The 17,830-nt window shown below is 38.4% G+C and overlaps 1 protein-coding gene across 1 annotated transcript; it reads right to left on the bottom strand.

The window, feature by feature from the left end:
* Window positions 1–393: 393 nt before the first annotated feature.
* On the bottom strand, window positions 394–16,537 carry crp1 (C-reactive protein 1). The gene is made up of 4 exons (XM_063221184.1): window positions 16,355–16,537; window positions 2,553–2,669; window positions 1,984–2,045; window positions 394–1,655 (listed from the first exon to the last, which is right to left on the bottom strand). Exons 3-4 carry the CDS (start codon window positions 2,039–2,041, stop codon window positions 1,042–1,044), a joined length of 672 nt encoding a protein of 223 aa, XP_063077254.1. The 5' UTR covers window positions 2,042–2,045; window positions 2,553–2,669; window positions 16,355–16,537; the 3' UTR covers window positions 394–1,041.
* Window positions 16,538–17,830: the final 1,293 nt, after the last annotated feature.

Below are 17,830 nucleotides of genomic sequence, written 5' to 3' on the forward strand. Positions count from 1 at the left end.
AAGAACTATAAGGAGTTTACAGGGAACAGTACTGCCCCCTTCTGGTAATCGGCCAAAACCTTTTTCATTTCACGTCACAAACAGGCCAGGTCGAAACAAAATGTATTTAACCCTCTGTACTGGTTGTGATCTTTGAAAATGGCATGTTCAAACAATGGATTAAGCTCACTCAGCCTTGATAAAAAAAAATACTGCATCATGTCTGTTTTTTTGTTCCATCTCCAGGTGAGCATATGGTGCATCCTTGTATGTTTGTAATTACAAATATATACAAATAAATACAAATGTAAACATGGATATAGATATAAATAAAAACATGTATATTTCTAATATATATGTGTCTGCATATTTGCTCCACGTGACCTTCAAATTACCATCCAATCCAAGTTCACAGTTCGCAAATATTAACTTTATTATATACGCTGTCTACAATACAGATAAGTTGGACAGTCAGTGTGAAATAACCATTCATTAGTTTTTCAATGGTCAAACAATTAATGATTGTGCTCTATCCGGGCTTATCATTCTGTATGATGTTAGAGCTGGATGTTTAGCTCACATATAATAACTACCTCTATATCATGTTGGGAGTTAGGCCTCATGCCACTAGGCTTCTGCTTGTTATTTGTAATATAGGCCTACAACAAAGACAATGTATACACAGAGGGGTCAAAAGTAAAAGTAGAAGTTAAAAAAAAGAAACACTGTTTCCCTCCAACACAGGTAACTTATCTGAATAACCAGTAGACTTGTGTACTTGTCTTACGATCAGCTGACTTTGCACTGGGTGGCTCAAGTTTGTAGAGGGTCCTTGTTAGATTTTTAGTGTTTTTCAGTACAACACTGTCTATCCCATTAGGTACAATGGAGTAAATGGTGTAATAGATATGCAATAACATGGGCTAGTGTTATACTTACACCATGAATTTACTTTTACTTTTGACACCTCTGAGTATACATGATGACAACAGATAACAGGGTAACTGTAAAATGTATATATGCACATGGTGGTGCAAACGAGTGTGATGGGTCCAATGTCAGTCAGTCATCAGCAACGACCAACACATTGCCTTGAATTTCATACTCTATGTTCTGCCAGTCGAAAACGGTTGGGCGTGGAACTCTCTGGCCCTGGTTGAAGTACAGCGCTTTGATTTGGTTACCTGTCAACACATAGTCCCACATACAGAGGTCGGTGATCTCTCCAGCGAAGCTTTGGACGGCCTCAAAGTCGCCCAGGTGTTTATCTGCATCCTGGCCGAGAAGCGCCGTGCCCTGAGGGCGGATCGAATGCCCCGGCTTGTAGATTTGGAGCGCGCTCCGGCGGCCATCCACCCAGAACGCGGAGAGGCCCGTGCGCGAGGCCCAGGTGAGGCAGAGGTGCGTGCGGAACGTGTTCAGCGGTGGCAGGTGGAAGAAGGCGCCGTCTCCACTCAGGTAGAAGGACACGCGGCCGTCTCTTTCGCGCCACACGTTCAGCTCGTCGTAGTCAGACGTGCGATAGGCAAACAGGATGATCTGCCGCTCTCCCGTAAGCTCCGTGGCCACGCGCATGCAGAGCGTGAAGGCGCTGAGGCCAAGAGGCTTCTGAGGGGTGAGCTTGACAAAGCTGAAGTCGGTCTCATATGGGAACAGCAGCACCTTACCTCCTAAACCTAGACCACACAAAAAGGGCATGCGTGACCAAATTTACCAAATTACACTTTCAACTTGAGTGATTGACATTGTAATAATTGAGATAAATTAACAATTAGCCTACAACCTTTTTCAACCTCATTCAAAATCCCAATTGGTATAGCTGCTTTATTTATTTGATGAAAGCCTAAATGCCAGTTAGGCTTATTCTTTGATGACGGTAGTAGATTTTTTTTTTTTAGTCCTCAGCTTCCCTCCCTTTACTTCTTCAATACAGACCACCTCCCCCTCTGCTACAGTATGGACTAGAATGGTACGTTGACAATGGGGATCTGTTTGTTATTTTACCTTTTGATGCTGAGCAGAGTGTTACTACACCAGACAGGAAAATGGCTGTTGCCCACATTTTACTGCAGAAAACAAACAAACAAACACTGTTAGGGTAGGCTCTCGCTCTGTTTGGAGCTTACATATTTTATGCCTCACACACACACACACACACACACACACACACACACACACACACACACACACACACACACACACACACACACACACACACACACACACACACACACACACACGATTGATTGCCCAAAGTTCATGTCTATCATGTTGAGCTATGAGGCAGCCGGTGTGGTTGATTCATGTGATATTATGAAGGATCCAGAAATAATTTAAACAGACACTGCTGTCCTACACAGCAAACATAGCCATACATCACATAGGCCAACGCTGCAATGGCAAAAAAGAAAACCACAGAACTATTGCCCTAGGCTAGACATTGAAGTTGGTTTTATCTAGGAGTAACAACATTCAAGCCTCACAAGTGAACAGGCTTTTCACACCGCCAGAAAACCTCCTGAGTTAACAGAAAGAAAATTACAACATAAAAAGTGAGGAATTGTAAACATTACCTGTGTGTGTAGAGCAGAGATCAGATGAATGATGTGAATTTTAGACAGCTGAATGCTGACACACACACACACGGCTCTCCTCTTCCCTCCTTGCACTGCCTGTGACATCATCGCTCCCTGGCTCCCAAAGACAAAGGGACTGGTGTGTTTGAACAGGGCAACATGTGACAGTCACATCACTTCACATCACTTCACATCACAAACATACACAACAGACTTACAAGCGTGCCATGTAAACAGACACATAGGTAATAACTGTATGTGTGCATAGATAGAGACAGACAGATAAATGTTTTGATGTTCTTGGGTCTTCTTCTAAATGTTTTGCTGTTCTTGGGTCTGACAGCTACACAATTATTGTCATTTTCTTTCTTTGTGTACAAACGTGTCATGTGAAAAATGCTCTAGGCCTATATAAGAAATGACACCTAGTTCTAAATGACCTAAATATACTAGTAGGCCTACTAAACTACTCTAAGGGCCGTATACACAAACCAGGACCCGCCATTTTAGGCCTATACTGAAGGCAGCCACCTTTACAACAGACCCCACCTTCGCTATGTCCCCTGAAATCAACTTAATTGTATTGCAAATATCATTTCTAAATTTTTTCAAAACATGCCATATTTCATAAGAAACTGCATAACATTAAAATTATGCGCAGGGACTGGATAAGACAGCCTAAAGGGCAGTAGACGGCCCTCGAGACATAGTCCCCACCCCTGCTCTAGAGGGGAGAGCTTTTTACGTATGGCTAATGTATGTTGGACTGCAGTACCCCTACTGACCACAATATTGAGCACATTATGCCCTGAAACACCTGAGATCCAGACATACACTGCACCACTTGTCCCAAAGTCTCACTTAAATGTCATCCCTAAGATATTCTACACATATATAGTAGTGGCAGAGAAACTGGATAACTCCTCGAATATATAGACAGATGTGTGTTTTGGTTAATTTCTCTAAACACAGTATGTTGTTGTCTAAAAGAAGAAAGCTGCTTTCTTGCTCAGTTTGTGTCTGTCTACTGATCTTACAGAATACATCAATTTTAAACTGTTTATATAATGGTGATAATTATAGGCTGCTAGCTCATACCATGTGAAGAATAACAGGTCAAATAGCCCAAAGTAATATAGTTCATTGTAACTAGATGAAAATATTTCTGCCAGGTAAAACATGCCATTTCAGGGTGTAGTAACTCATTTAATACATTTTTCTAAATGGGCTCTAAAGATACATTGGGCCTTTACACCTTTAATACAGTACATGTATTTAGACAGCACAGTGTGAGAGACTGGAAACTAGAGAAGAGAAGGGATGGGGAAGGATCGGGAAATGACCTCGGGCTGGAACAGAACCCTGGTCCCGGTGTAATTGTATGGCACACTGAGCCTAAAGGACCTTTAAAGGGATCATTACATCATTATCATTAGGCCTACCTTGTGTTCTTGGAAATACACCTGTCCATTGATTTGGGCCCAGCAGAATTCAGTTCAGAGCCTCTCTCAATGTCGTGATCTCAAATTAGTGGTGCACATCAGATGTCTTGGGGGGAGGGGGGGTTGTGAATATGAAGTCTGAAAATAATAATAATACTAATAATAATAACTTGGATAGCACCTTTCATGGAACCCAAGGTCGCTTGAATACATTCAATTGTAAATGCATTAACCCTATTCAGACTGGGCTTTTTTGGCATTCTTAGGCCTGGGGGGGGGGCTCTTTTAACCCCCCCCTTCATAACTCATGAACGCAGGGCCGGTGCTACGAGGGGGCGTTTGGGGGCGACGCGTCAAGTCTCACGCCCCCTTGGGCGTGAGTTCTCAATTTTTTTTTTTTTTTTAAATAGGCCTAATAATAATAATAATAATAATAATAATAATAATAATAATAAAATGCCTGGGGTACGTCATCCAGTTTACAGCCAAAGTTCCCTCTTTACAAACATATCTGTTTACTGCCACCAGATTTCTGCTAATAGTTCTGTTTTCAGTTGTAGTGGGGATAACCTTATAGTTGAAATAATATATTTAGCGACACATTTTGGATGTGGGTAGTGAGTGACATTACTAATGTCTGAAGAAACTGAAATTTTTTTTTTACCATACACGAAATGAATTAGCAATGCAAATCCCCATTGCTTGCTAGCAGTGCTGAGTGTGTTCTGTTTGGATTTAAGTGGAATTGCCTACTTGGAAGAAGTCCTGCGATGAAGACAGTGTTTTAAGGTAGGTCGTTTGGTTATTAGCCGGCTGTGGCATGTCAACTTGGGGTGTTTTTGCTGAGGAGAAGTAGTTTCGCTGAAGCAGGTTCAGCTCTTTTTCTTAGTTTGTTGCGCTATGATGGAGTGTGAAATATCGCTGTAAACGGTAGACTATTTAAATGCAAACATGTCAAAACAACAATACAATGGAGTGCACATTTTGAGTCGCGGGATGCTTGAGTAACCTGTGTGAATGCATTCACCACTTCAGAGTTATTTTGACAGCACTATCTTTAGTAGTACTAGTAGGATCGCTGGTTTCGTGGAGGGATTTTGGTGCTGTGAAGGATACCACTGAGCTACTCTGGCAGCGTGCATGTGCTTGTGTCTGTGTGTGTGTTTGACAGTCAACAACCGGCTTTCGCTCAGGCTATGTGAATGTGTGTGTGTGTGTGTGTGTATGCACGCGTGTCATTACGAGCCTGTGTGGACGTAGGCTACACAGCAGTCACTGTCGCGTCCATCAATAACCAAAGCTAGTAACCACATATCTGCACGTCTTCAAGGTGATGGAAGAGTCGCGTGATGCTTGGAAATAGTTTGGTTAATCCACAATTTGTATTCGTATTAACGTTTCACATTTGAGACGCAACATGCAATTGAATGCTTTTGGAAGGGAATCGACTGATAGATAACGTGTAACGAAGTGACACCCAAACACACATACACACACACACACACACCACACATTTTGGAGACAAACGCTTTTTCCGTTTGTGCTTTAATGAAGGGTTTATTTGCAAAACGGTGTATCTCCATTTTGTAGAATGTTGGGAAATTGACCTTTTGTATTGGGCATTCCATTGAATTGCATTGCAAAATGCATTTTATATTGGTTAAAAAAGTATGTTCTCAAAATATTTGAATGGTAAGAATTCTCACATAGGTGATAGGCCCTCTGAACAGTCATTTCCAATAATAAAATGCAAAAGTCAAAAAATGGAGATACTCCGTTTTGCAAATAAACCCTTCTTTTGCTTCTGTTTTGCACTGTAATCGAGGTGAAATAACAGTGAAAGTGTGTGTGGGTGTGTTCATGGTGTGTAGTAGCAGGGCTCTGCCCTACAGGTGACGCAACGCCTTTGGCTCAGCTACACACAGTAGGGCCAGGAGCTTGCTCAATCCCGCTACAGCAGGAACTCCACCCACTTTGTCTGGAACCAATCAACTGAGCATTTCCAACCGTCCTGGGTAGAGGGAAGTTCAAGGTAGTGACGTGGTTTAAGCAGAGACATTCTATTGGGCTAAGAAATGTTTGGTTTAAACTTTGGCACATCCCTCAACCAGTGGCAAGCCGAGGGAGGCGGGTTAACCAGGCCATGGAAACAAAATTCTTCCTGTATGGAAATGCTAATCGTTATAGTCCTGGTCAGACCAGAATTGCGGTAGTGATCTGAAGTCTATGAAAATCAGGCAAGGCAGAGAGTGTTTATGGGTAGTACGAGAGAGGAATCTCGCGACTTTTTCCGGGTGGTACTGTCCACTAAGCGGCGCCATCCAGACAGCGCAGAGGAGCGCCAAGGAGCGCAGAGGCTGTTGAAATGAATGGGGTCCCATGGAGCTCAACCACGATGCTGCCATTGCTTTGGGAGAGAATTGGTATCATCGTTTCATTTTATTTTTCTAAAAGGCAGGATAGATTATCCTTTCAAACAGCACTTAGTTTGAATGTTTAAACTCGCTGGATCTTTGTAAAATACGTATTTATTGTCAATATGACGTCATGAGTGGCTTCACACACTGCGTTTGGATTGGTCGGACGGCTGCATTGCTGTGATCACGACTGCCGTAAAGCAATTTTGTTAGCAAGATGCTAGCAGAGCCTGACTCATAAATGCCAAAGCTGTAGGAAATCAGAAGGACATAACTCTCAGGTTATTGTACATTTCATTGAAATCCACATTTGTTTCTCAGAACTTACAGTAATATTGTCAAATTTCAGCCGACAGTGAGCACAATTGTCAGTTATTAGCGCCAGCCTTATGAGCTCTGCTGTCTCGACAGCACTCCCTAGGTGAACTGCAGGCACGGGTTGGAGGGCAATGCGCGCGCCCGCCCCCTCTCATAAATGAATCGCCCCCTTCATATTTCTTTGCTGCCACCGGGTCTGCATGAACGGATTACCGCATGACCACCAAACTTGAGGAAGATGATCTACATATGGAAATCTATGAATGACATGATTTTGGTGTCATTATTTGGTACTATGACGTCATTATGACATCATTATCTGATTTTAATACCAAAAATCGTCAATGTAAGGTAGGTAATTTAGGTAATGCACTTACATTTTAATGATTATATGCTTCAGACCACTTAAATGCTCACAAAGGTGTCTGATGCTAATGGGAATAACAAAAAAATATGAAAAGGAACAATAATGAGACTTAGATCAGTGACTTTTTGGTCGGACATACCTATCAGAAAACCGTTGCCATGGCAACGGCAAAAGTGATAAACCTTTATCTTTTGATACTAAATTGTAGCCAACACATTTTTTGGAAAAGTCACCAAGTTTCGTAGTCATAGCTTAAGTCGTTGAGGAATTATACAACATCAAAGTTGGTGCGGGCACTTTTAGTAAACGTCGTTTATTAAATGCATTAAATTGAAATTTAATTGGAGGGCATTTTTGGATCAAATATGTTGTACTGTTGCCCCGAAACACCCATTCCAGACAGCAAGATAGGGCTTCTTTATAATTGGGTAGAATAAAGAAGATGGATGAAAATAGCAAATGCATTTCAGAATAAGGTTGAATAAAAAAAATCAGTGTGCTCAATTTTCTACTTCCATGACTTCCAAAATTCCTCCAGATTCGGTTAGATATGTCTTTATGCAGGCATATGATTACAGTTTTTCCCAATTGGTTTTGTACATTTCTCGAATCTCTCTCGCAATTCAATCTCAAAACAGCTTTAACAAATGGCAAAACACATTGGATGACCTGCAAAACGGTGTCTCTTGCTCAAAATCCTTTCAAAACCAAGTTTTTGTGTCAATGAACGTGTCAGTGCCAGCAGAATGGTTAGTCATTGTATCATAGTGTATGGACAAGCTAGTCAAATTGATTTGTCATGTTGTCAATTGACTAGTACACTATTGATGATCTTTTCTGAAGCGAAATGTTGTTTAGATTGGATGGGAAATGTTGTAAATTCGACTTTATATTACATTGATCAGATAAGATTGTACTAGATATACATTTAGAGTATGACCTATTTATTGACAGGTTTTCCCATTGCAAAATAGAAAAAAATAGCCAACTCTGGTTGGGGTGTCAAAGTGCGCCCTCTCCCACCCCTTTTTACTTGTCTTGCAGGCTCATGTGAAAAAAAAATATAGAGCTGTAAAGCAAAATAAATTTGAAACAATACACTGATACTGTATAAAGTGCAATTACTGTCTTGTGAAATTCTAGGGAAATCTTGTAATTTTGCATGCAGCGTAATTATAAAGGCCACATGAGGCATAGAGTAATGTAATGCAGTACAGTTGTGTTGCATGCCTGTCTTCTCTTTCCCTTCAACTGCTTTTGATTAGAGAGAGTCAATATTTACCTGCGATCAATTTACCAATTCGGATCACATTTATAGACAAAAATCCAATGGAAATTATACAGTGCTTAACACATTATGACAGCTTGGTAAATCATTTTGCATGTCAAGACTTATTTTGTTTTGGGGGATGAGATAGTTTCATGTATTCAGTGACAATGCTTTTTGGGTGATATGACGAAAGCAATTGATAACGTACGAAACAATGGAGAATTGTACACAACCGTTTGCATGGTGATGAAAGCATTTGCTATATGCTGAAAACAATGAGAAACGTATTTTACCATGTGCACAGGTAACACCAGGAAGTCGTAATTGAACAAAAACTTTTGAGAATGATTATTCTCTTATGAGAAATGTACAGAACCAATTGAGAAAAACTGTAAGTAGCCTAAGTGTAATTTACAATTACGGTATTGTTTCTTATGTTTTGGAAATTGGAAACATTAACAATCCATGGAGAATTCAAAATTTGCTCTGACTAGGCCCTACGTTTCAAAACTATTTTCAAAACCTTTCCCCAAATCGGGACCTTCATGCCTTATCATGAATTTACACACTCTGACAAGGTCACTTGTTTGTTTTCGCATCGGCATAACAATTCTTTTCAAGATTACAGTGAAGGGGTCTTGCCGCGGCCTAAGGGTAGGGCACTGGGTTACTGCGCCGGCGACCTGGGTTCAATTCCGGTTTAGGTAGGGTGACCAGATTTGGGTTTATGAAAAGGAGGACATTTTTGGGGGGGGGGGGGGGGCGTCATCGGTGTATCTGTGTATCTACAGGTATGAAAATATGGGTAGTATATGAGGCCAGGTATGATATAGGCCTATAAAGTATCAACACATCCAAAATGGTCATTAAATTTTGATTAAAAGCCACAAGAACATTTTGGCATGCACATTCATTTGTCTACTATAAATGACAACTAAAATCTCTTCAGTTAGGCCTTTAGGCCTAATTTGTGTGCCTTTGTTACAATCCTAGATCGTAGGTGAAAAGTCAACTAAAAGAGAACCAAAACATCCAATGTCCAAAACATCATTTGCATTCACAACCAGCAACCAGTCTTCATCCAGCCCTGCAGGTGGCAGACAACAAATGCAACAGCCACACCACAGCACTCCAACTCTGACTTCCTGTCGAGAGGGAGGGACTTCCTGTCAGGCGGCCATATTGCTTTCAGATCACCATGGGTACATCCCAATATGCGACCTTGCTTCCTCCACTTGTGCTTGTGGCCTCGCCCCGCCTCCTGGCCCCTCCTCCGTGGAGAAAACAATAAAGTTTCCCAGCTGTCAGCCTAGCCAAAATAATTTTTGGGGGACTATTCTTTATTCATCATCCAGTTTGCAAATGAGAAAATGACTTTACAATTGCGCTTTTGCAAGATATTGAATTCATTTTCCGTTGTCAGTGACATCATCATGAGATCACAAGCAGGCAAGTGAGCAAGGGAGGAGGGAAGTCCGCATATTGGACTCCACTCCGCATGCTGCAGAGGAGAAGGAAGCAAATGTTTGTTGAGAGCAAAAGCTCTGAAAAAGACAGACAAAACCAAATAAAGAAAACTAAGAAATCCCTCAGTGAACTGGTCGAACGCAACTGGTAGGAGATTTGATTTTCGTTACTTACCTGGTGTTGGAATGTGGAGGAAAATGAACTTTTATCCTTCATGTGTGAAATGTTTGGTCTCAGTTGACAACTGACTTCATTTAACAGTTAAGACTTAAAGTTAAATGTTGTAGTTTTGTACTGCTTAATTGCTGTAAATGTTAGTTTTGAGAAGCTAAAACTTACTTTGTGAAAGAACTTCATCGGTGGCTCAAACCATTCAAAAGTTTAGGAAGTCGAACTGGATGCTTCCTTTGACTAATGCTTTTGTTTAAACATTCCAGTTTCTAATCTACTTATTACTTGGTTAGTAGTAGTAGAGTAACTTTATAAGGAATTTGGTATTTATGATTTAATGCTAAACTCAACTAAACTTAAAGGTGATTTGTGACTATCTTGATGCTAATGTACTGCTAATTTGGTTTGCATTAAAGTCAATAATTGCAATTACTTAGTAATTATTTTGTAAATACTTTATTTTAAACTTTAATGCAGTGATTTATGTTTGTTTGAAATTAACACAATGTATCTGTTATTCTTATGTTTAAGGTTTTCAACCTATCTGATTGACAACTGAACCCCTTCAACAACAAAACAAAACAACAAAGAACTTCAATAAAAAACAAAAAGGGGAAAAGACTTGTCCGAGTTGTTCCTTGCGTGACCTGGCTCTTTTCAAGTTCGAGCACAACTGAGGGAAAAATCATAAAACACACCAGAACTTGACAGTAGGCCTAACACCAATATTGAGGTAGCTTAACAGCATAACAATGCAGCACAATTTCATATTCCAATTCACATTCCAATTCATATTCCAATTTCTTTCTTTCTTTCTTTCTTTCTTTCTTTCTTTCTTTCTTTCTTTCTTTCAGCCATTCCCCACAAAGATGAAGAGCATAATATTAGGCTATATAACATTTGAAACTAAATATAAAACACAAAATTTGTAGTTTTCAACTGAATTGATAATGAAGTGCTATTAGACTACATTTTAGGCTTATGTATAAGACACCTTACAATTTACCCCACCACTGTCATTAGGCCTACTTAGCTAGGCTACTTGTAGTGGCAGGGTGCTCAGAGATTAGCAATGGGCACTGGAGTTTTACCTACCATTAATAGGCTAACCCATACAACGTTATCAATAACTGCAAAGACAATAGACAGAAGAAGAAGTTGATGAAGAAGAAGCTTATTTCTTAACTCAGGTATGGGGCACCGTTTGTAAAGCTGACTGTGCTAAAAATTTCATAAACATTTTGTCACATTTAGCTTAGAACAGTGTTGTAAAAATGGTGTGAATTTTTCAGCCTGCCCTTTTTACACATTTAGAATATTAAATGTTAAATCTAAATAATGTATACAAATGTTAAATATAAATCTAAATAATAAATAAAAATGTTAAATCTAAATATTAAATCTAAATGTTAAATCTAAATATTAAATCTACCCACACAGCAGAGGACTCCGATGCGGAGCCTCGTTCAAGTCACCACATCCGTGTCACTGTCACATTCCTTTGGGTTCCACTTGGTGGATCAGGGTCGCCACCGTGCGCCGCCCCAAATTCTACCGTCAAAACGCGGACCATAATCGCATCCATATCTGATTCACAAACGCGGACGCGCTGTAAAATCTAACGGACGTTGGTACAGTTTTTGTTGGGGCAGACACGACCGAACAGCGCTCTCCAGTAAGTGTTGATTTATTTACATTAGGTGATACACAAAGGTACAAAAAGTATATCTGAAGCTTTTATACTATCAATGCTTATTGATATTTCGTAGGATTTTGTTTTATGACTTTAAAAGTGTAAGTTAACCCTAGTTGTTTTCAAAACGAGACAGCTAGTTCATTCATTCAAAGACATGGAGAACTACATTGGCTATTGTAGTATTTCCTAAATGCTGTTAAAATATGATGCCATCCGATACATGGAGGAAGTGCAGTTGAATAAAAAATATCTACATTGTGCCCATTTTAACAGCCTTGTTTACGTTAGCTTGCTAGCCAGCTACTAGCAAACCGGTTGACTGAAGCAAACTTGTGTAAAGTTAAACGTAGGTATAAGTGTTCAAATACTCGTATGAAACGGCTATATTTGTCTGAATTTGGCTCGTGGTACACTTTTACACGGATTGATGATGCTCTCAACAGGTTTGACACCAACTGTGTTTTTAACGGTACAAATCCTAAAGTGGTGGCATCATGTTCTCCTCACGTTAACGAAATCCAGGCTAATTATTTATTAGCAATTAATGGCTGGCCATGAACTGCGCCCTCGTCCCATATGCTGTCCATCATTGGTGAATGAATGAAGTAGCTGGGCTCATAGTTTGATACAGATGTCCGTGGTTGGGCTACAAATATCTGAATTTGTCCTTAATCTTGTGCAACAGTAAACAGGTGGAATTACGTCTGGGTCGGACAGGGCTAGCCAGCTGTAATCCACCCTGCTACGGTGATGCCCGCCTGCCTCCCGGCTTTTACGACCAAGAGTAAGTAGAACATTACATCTTATAATATTCAACATCATTAGGCCTACTGTCACGGGATAGAGATGTGACAGAGCGTTGTCCATTCCACATGCAATGCAATGTCTGATTGTCATCTTACGAAATTTAAATGAAATCTCTAAGTTTAGCTCTGTTGCCTTTTCAGATCGGAGCGCTGATGTGATGTATCCCCGTCGACTGATGAGGGAAGGAGGAGAAGGCAGCTACGACACGCGATTGTTCAACATGACAGTGAGACAGAAAATAATGTCAAGATCAATAAAAAAACATGATGAGTGAAGTTCTTCGTCAGGTTGTGTTTTTTTCGGGTTCTTATTTAAACGGTGTCTAGGCCAGGTCTGTGTTATCTGTAGAATTAAATCTAAATGCTGTTTGAAACGGTTAACTGGTTTAGTGTTCGTTTATTGGGATTATAGCATAATAAGAAAGTAACTTTATGAGCACGGATCCAAAATGGTCCCGGCCCGGAACATCTATGAGTCCGGAATGGGTCCGTAACTGATAAAAAGTAGTGGAACCGTGACGGATGCAATAAGTGGACACGGAATGAGTCCGCATCGGATGTCGCGCCTCCGAACCGGGCTCACTGCGGAGGTACGCTTCTGCACGCGGATCCGTTGCGGGTGACAAACGGGTCCCTTTTGAGTCCGCACCACGCCTCCGCGTCGGATGATAGGCGGCGTGCAAGTGGACGCCGATACGGCCCCGTTTACCGGATCCGTTCCGGAGGATGACCTCCGGATGGTGGACTCCGGGGCGGATCCATTACGGTGTACTTTTGCTGTGTGGGTAAATATTAAATCTAAATGTTGAATCTAAATGTTATATCTAAATCTAAATGATAAATCTAAATGTTATATCTAAATGTTAAATCTAAATGTCAAATCTAAATAATACATCTAAATGTTCAATATAAACTTAAATCTAAATGTGAAATCTAAATCTAAATGTTAAATCTGAATGTTAAATCTAAATATTTAGATTTAGATTTAACATTTAGATTTAACATTTAGATAAGTTAAGTTACAAACACAAAAATGTTTAATCTAAATGTTAAATCTTAACATTTAGATTTGACATTTAGATTTAACATTTAGATTTAACATTTAGGTTTAGATTTAACATTTAGATTTAAATTCCACATTTAGATTTAAGTTTATATTTAACATTTAGATTTAGAGTTATTATTTAGATTTGACATTTAGATTTAACATTTAGATATATTATTTAGATTTAGATTTAACATTTAGATATAGCCTATCATTTAGATTTAGATTTAACATTTAGATATAACATTTAGATTTAGATTTAACATTTAGATTTAACATTTAGATCTATATCTAACATTTAAATTTATATTTAGACTTGACATTTAGATGTAACATTTTTATATGTTATTTATATTTATATTTAACCTTTAGCTACATTATTAGATTATTATTTAGATTATTGTTCTAAACGTGCAAAAGGGGGAGTCTGAAAAATTCACACCGCTTTTAAAACACTGTTTTAAGCTAAATGTGACAAAATGTTGATGGAATTTCAGCTAAATGTGACAAAATGTTGCTGAAATTTTCAGCACAGTCAGCTTTACAAACGGCGCCCCATACTCAGGAATAAGTCCTTAGCTCCGATAAATTGCTTTTGCAAATAACTTGGAAATGTCCATGAGAGATCATGGCAGGGTTCCCACTCTAATTCAGATATAAAATTCCATGATTTTCCATGACTTTCCAGACCCAAAACACAGAATTTCCATGACCACTTCCGTAAAAAGAAATAACGTTAAGTTTTAAAAAAGTGTGTATCTTCACCCCTAGAGCAGACGCCGAGCCACCGCCAGACTTAAGGGGACACTGTGTGGGATTTTTAGTTGGTAATTTCCAGAATTCATGCTGCCCATTCACTAATGTTACCTTTTTCATGAATATTTATCACCACCATCACATTCTAAGTATTCATTATGACTGGAAAAATTGCACTTTTCATACATGAAAAGGGGGATCTTCTCCATGGTCCGCCATTTTGAATTTCCAAAAATAGCCTTTTTTTAGCTGCAGAAATGACTGTACTTGGACCATACTAGAAAATATGTGTTTATTACTTAGTAAACTTTCATGTAAAGATCAAATTTAACGATAGCCAACCCAGTTTCAATGAGCAGAATAGTTGCAGTACCTTTTTTGACCATTTCCTGCACAGTGTCCCTTTAAAGAGGGCTTATTGCATCCTAGAATGTTGTACATTACAGCGAAAAACCAAACCCTCTCTTGCGTTGTAGTAGGCCTATAACCAGTAGGCCTAAGTAAGTATATGGGGCGCCGTTTGTAAAGCTGACTGTGCTGAAAATTTCAGCAACATTTTGTCACATTTAGCTGAAATTCCATCAACATTTTGTCACATTTAGCTTAAAACAGTGTTTTTAAAACGGTGTGAATTTTTCAGACTCCCCTTTTTGCACATTTAGAACAATGAATGTTAAATCTAAATAATGTATCTAAATGTTAAATATAAATCTAAATAATATATAAAAATGTTCAATCTAAATGTCAAATCTAAATAATAAATCTAAATCTAAATGTAAAATATAAATCTTAAATCTAAATATTAAATCTAAATATTGAATCTAAATGTTAAATCTAAATATTAAATCTAAATCTAAATGTTAAATCTAAATGTTAAATCTAAATGTTAAATCTAAATTTTATATCTAAATGTTAAATCTAAATCTAAATAATATATCTAAATGTTAAATCTAAATGTCAAATCTAAATAATAAATCTAAATTTAAATGTTAAATATAAACCTAAATCTAAATGTGGAATTTAAATCTAAATGTTAAATCTAAACCTGAATGTTAAATCTAAATGTTAAATCTAAATGTCAAATCTAAATGTTAAATATAAATATTTAGATTTAGATTTAGCATTTAGATTTAACATTTAGATTAAACATTTTTGTGTTTGTAACTTAACTTATCTAAATGTTAAATCTAAATGTTAAATCTAAATCTAAATATTTAGATTTAGATTTAACATTTAGGTTTAGATGTAACATTTAGATTTAACATTTAGATTTAGATTTCACATTTAGATTTAAGTTTATATTCAACATTTAGATTTATTATTTAGATTTGACATTTAGATTTAATATTTAGATATAGACCTATTATTTAGATTTAGATTCAACATTTAGATATAACATTTAGATTTAACATTTAGGTATAACATTTAGATTTAACATTTAGATTTAGATTTAACATTTAGATTAAACATTTAGATTTAATATTTAGATTTAACATTTAGATTTAACATTTAGATTTAAGATTTATATTAAATATTTAGATTTAGATTTATTATTTAGATTTGACATTTAGATTTAACATTTTTATATATTATTTACATTTATATTTAACATTTGGATACATTATTTAGATTTAACATTTATTGTTCTAAATGTGTAAAAAGGGGAGTCTGAAAAATTCATACAATTTTTATAACACTGTTTTAAGCTAAATGTGACAAAATGTTGCTGAATTTTTCAGCACAGTCAGCTTTACAAACGGCGCCCCATATAAGAACGCCTTTGCTTCTACACAACTGTTAGGACAATTCCATGATATTCCATATGGCTGTGCATGCAAAATGGCAAAATTCCATGACTTTCCATGACTGGAAAAACTTTTATGAAATTCCATGATAGAGTCTATTCCAGAAATTCCATGACCCGTGGGAGCTGTCATGAAATCATGTTTAGGTTAAGTCTTGTGACAAGGTAAAAACGTGTACCTCCCTACGTGGATTTGGTGATGTTTGCCTTCTAGGCTCCTGTGTTAGGTTACCTTCTTACCTGGCTTCACACGCGGGATTTTTTCCCCCTTCAACTCCATCGCGAACGTGCATTTGCGTTTCTATCGGCATTGCCATCCGTAGAACCGCTGGACAGATGCGCTTTCGCTTGTAAACACGGGGCGCACTTATCCCCTACTTCTTTCGGACACACTACACGGTGCGAAATGGCTATTTTGATGAGAAGGGCTTGACTAATTTGCGAACGATAGAGAGAAACGGGACTAATGCGTCGCCCTTTCGGTACTTACCGCTTACGTCATACGACCCTAACCCTAACCTAATGGTGCGTTCCCCAGGGGTGGGAGATGGGATGTTTCTGACCTCCTACTTGCTGAAATGCATTGGAACGCCTGTTGAAGTGGAATGTTCAAGTCGCGAGCTGGGGCAAAAGCGAAGCAAACCGACTTTGCCCCATTGACTATCGTGATGTCATCACAGCAATGGCAGCGCACAGGAATAATGTTGCACATCACCATTCTATGGACAAATAAAGTTGATTCAGACAGGTTAACGGTTGCAAAACAACCTATTAACTTTTCTAAGGTGTAGTTATATTGACATTGCGTATTTTGAAAGATGAAATGCAGCTAAATGAAAATAACGCATGATGTTGTTTACATTGCTGACATCTTTGATAAGTGGATATGTAGTTTTTGTCCCTCCATGTTTGTAATTTGTTTGACTTGCTGGTTGGAACGCTTTCAAGTGGGAGTTAGCTACCTTCTTGTTGCCTACTAGGAAGCTCCTACCTCTGGGGAATGCACCATAAATCGCTTGTTTGAAGTATTTGATTACCATGTGACGTAGGCTACCACGTAAGTACCGAGAGGGCGTCAAACTAGTGGGTTGGTCCCCCACTGCACCATCTTTTCTGAATTCTGTGTAAATTCAATAATATTTGGGCAGTCTGGTCAAAAAATATATTTCAACCTTTGACTTGACCTAATTCGTCAAAACAGGACCATATTGTAATGTTGCTAACACATAGGCCTACAGCCAGACTGTCATGGCCCGTGTATTTAACTGGCACTAATTAAACAATCTGATAACATAGGCCTACAGATTTGTGTTTGGCATAAAGAGGTGAGAAGCTATGTAGGTCCAGGAGCCAATGACTTCCTTTTCCCTTCACACGCCCACAACATACTGTACTTTCTACACACACACACACACACTCTTAGCCATGGGAGCTGAGACTGTACAAAAACATTTATTCAACATGTAACTAAGGTTGCGTATTCATGTTTAATACTTTTGTATTGTCTGTAACAGTTGAATGGAGACGTGTAATTCTTCCGGGGAAATGCTCTCTTGACAATCTTCGTTCGAGTGGTGAGCAACTGGCGTTTGACGATCAAACCCCACCCCCCTCAAAAAAAACCTCCAGTAAATCACCAAACAGCATCTTCATTATAATAATAAAAAACAAATTGAAACAAAACAAAACAAAACAAACCCAAAAAAAACAAGGAGA

Source organism: Engraulis encrasicolus, chromosome 17 (genome assembly GCF_034702125.1).
Source record: "Engraulis encrasicolus isolate BLACKSEA-1 chromosome 17, IST_EnEncr_1.0, whole genome shotgun sequence".
In the NCBI taxonomy this organism is placed as follows: domain Eukaryota; kingdom Metazoa; phylum Chordata; class Actinopteri; order Clupeiformes; family Engraulidae; genus Engraulis; species Engraulis encrasicolus.

What these genes read in the sequence shown, in the direction of transcription:
- crp1 (XM_063221184.1), bottom strand. Translation starts at nt 2,041, where the DNA reads ATGTGGGCAACAGCCATTTTCCTGTCTGGTGTAGTAACACTCTGCTCA. An exon ending in ACTCTGCTCAGCATCAAAAG is followed by an intron (nt 1,656 to 1,983) that starts GTAAAATAACAA and finishes TGTGTGGTCTAG; the next exon opens with GTTTAGGAGGTAAGGTGCTG.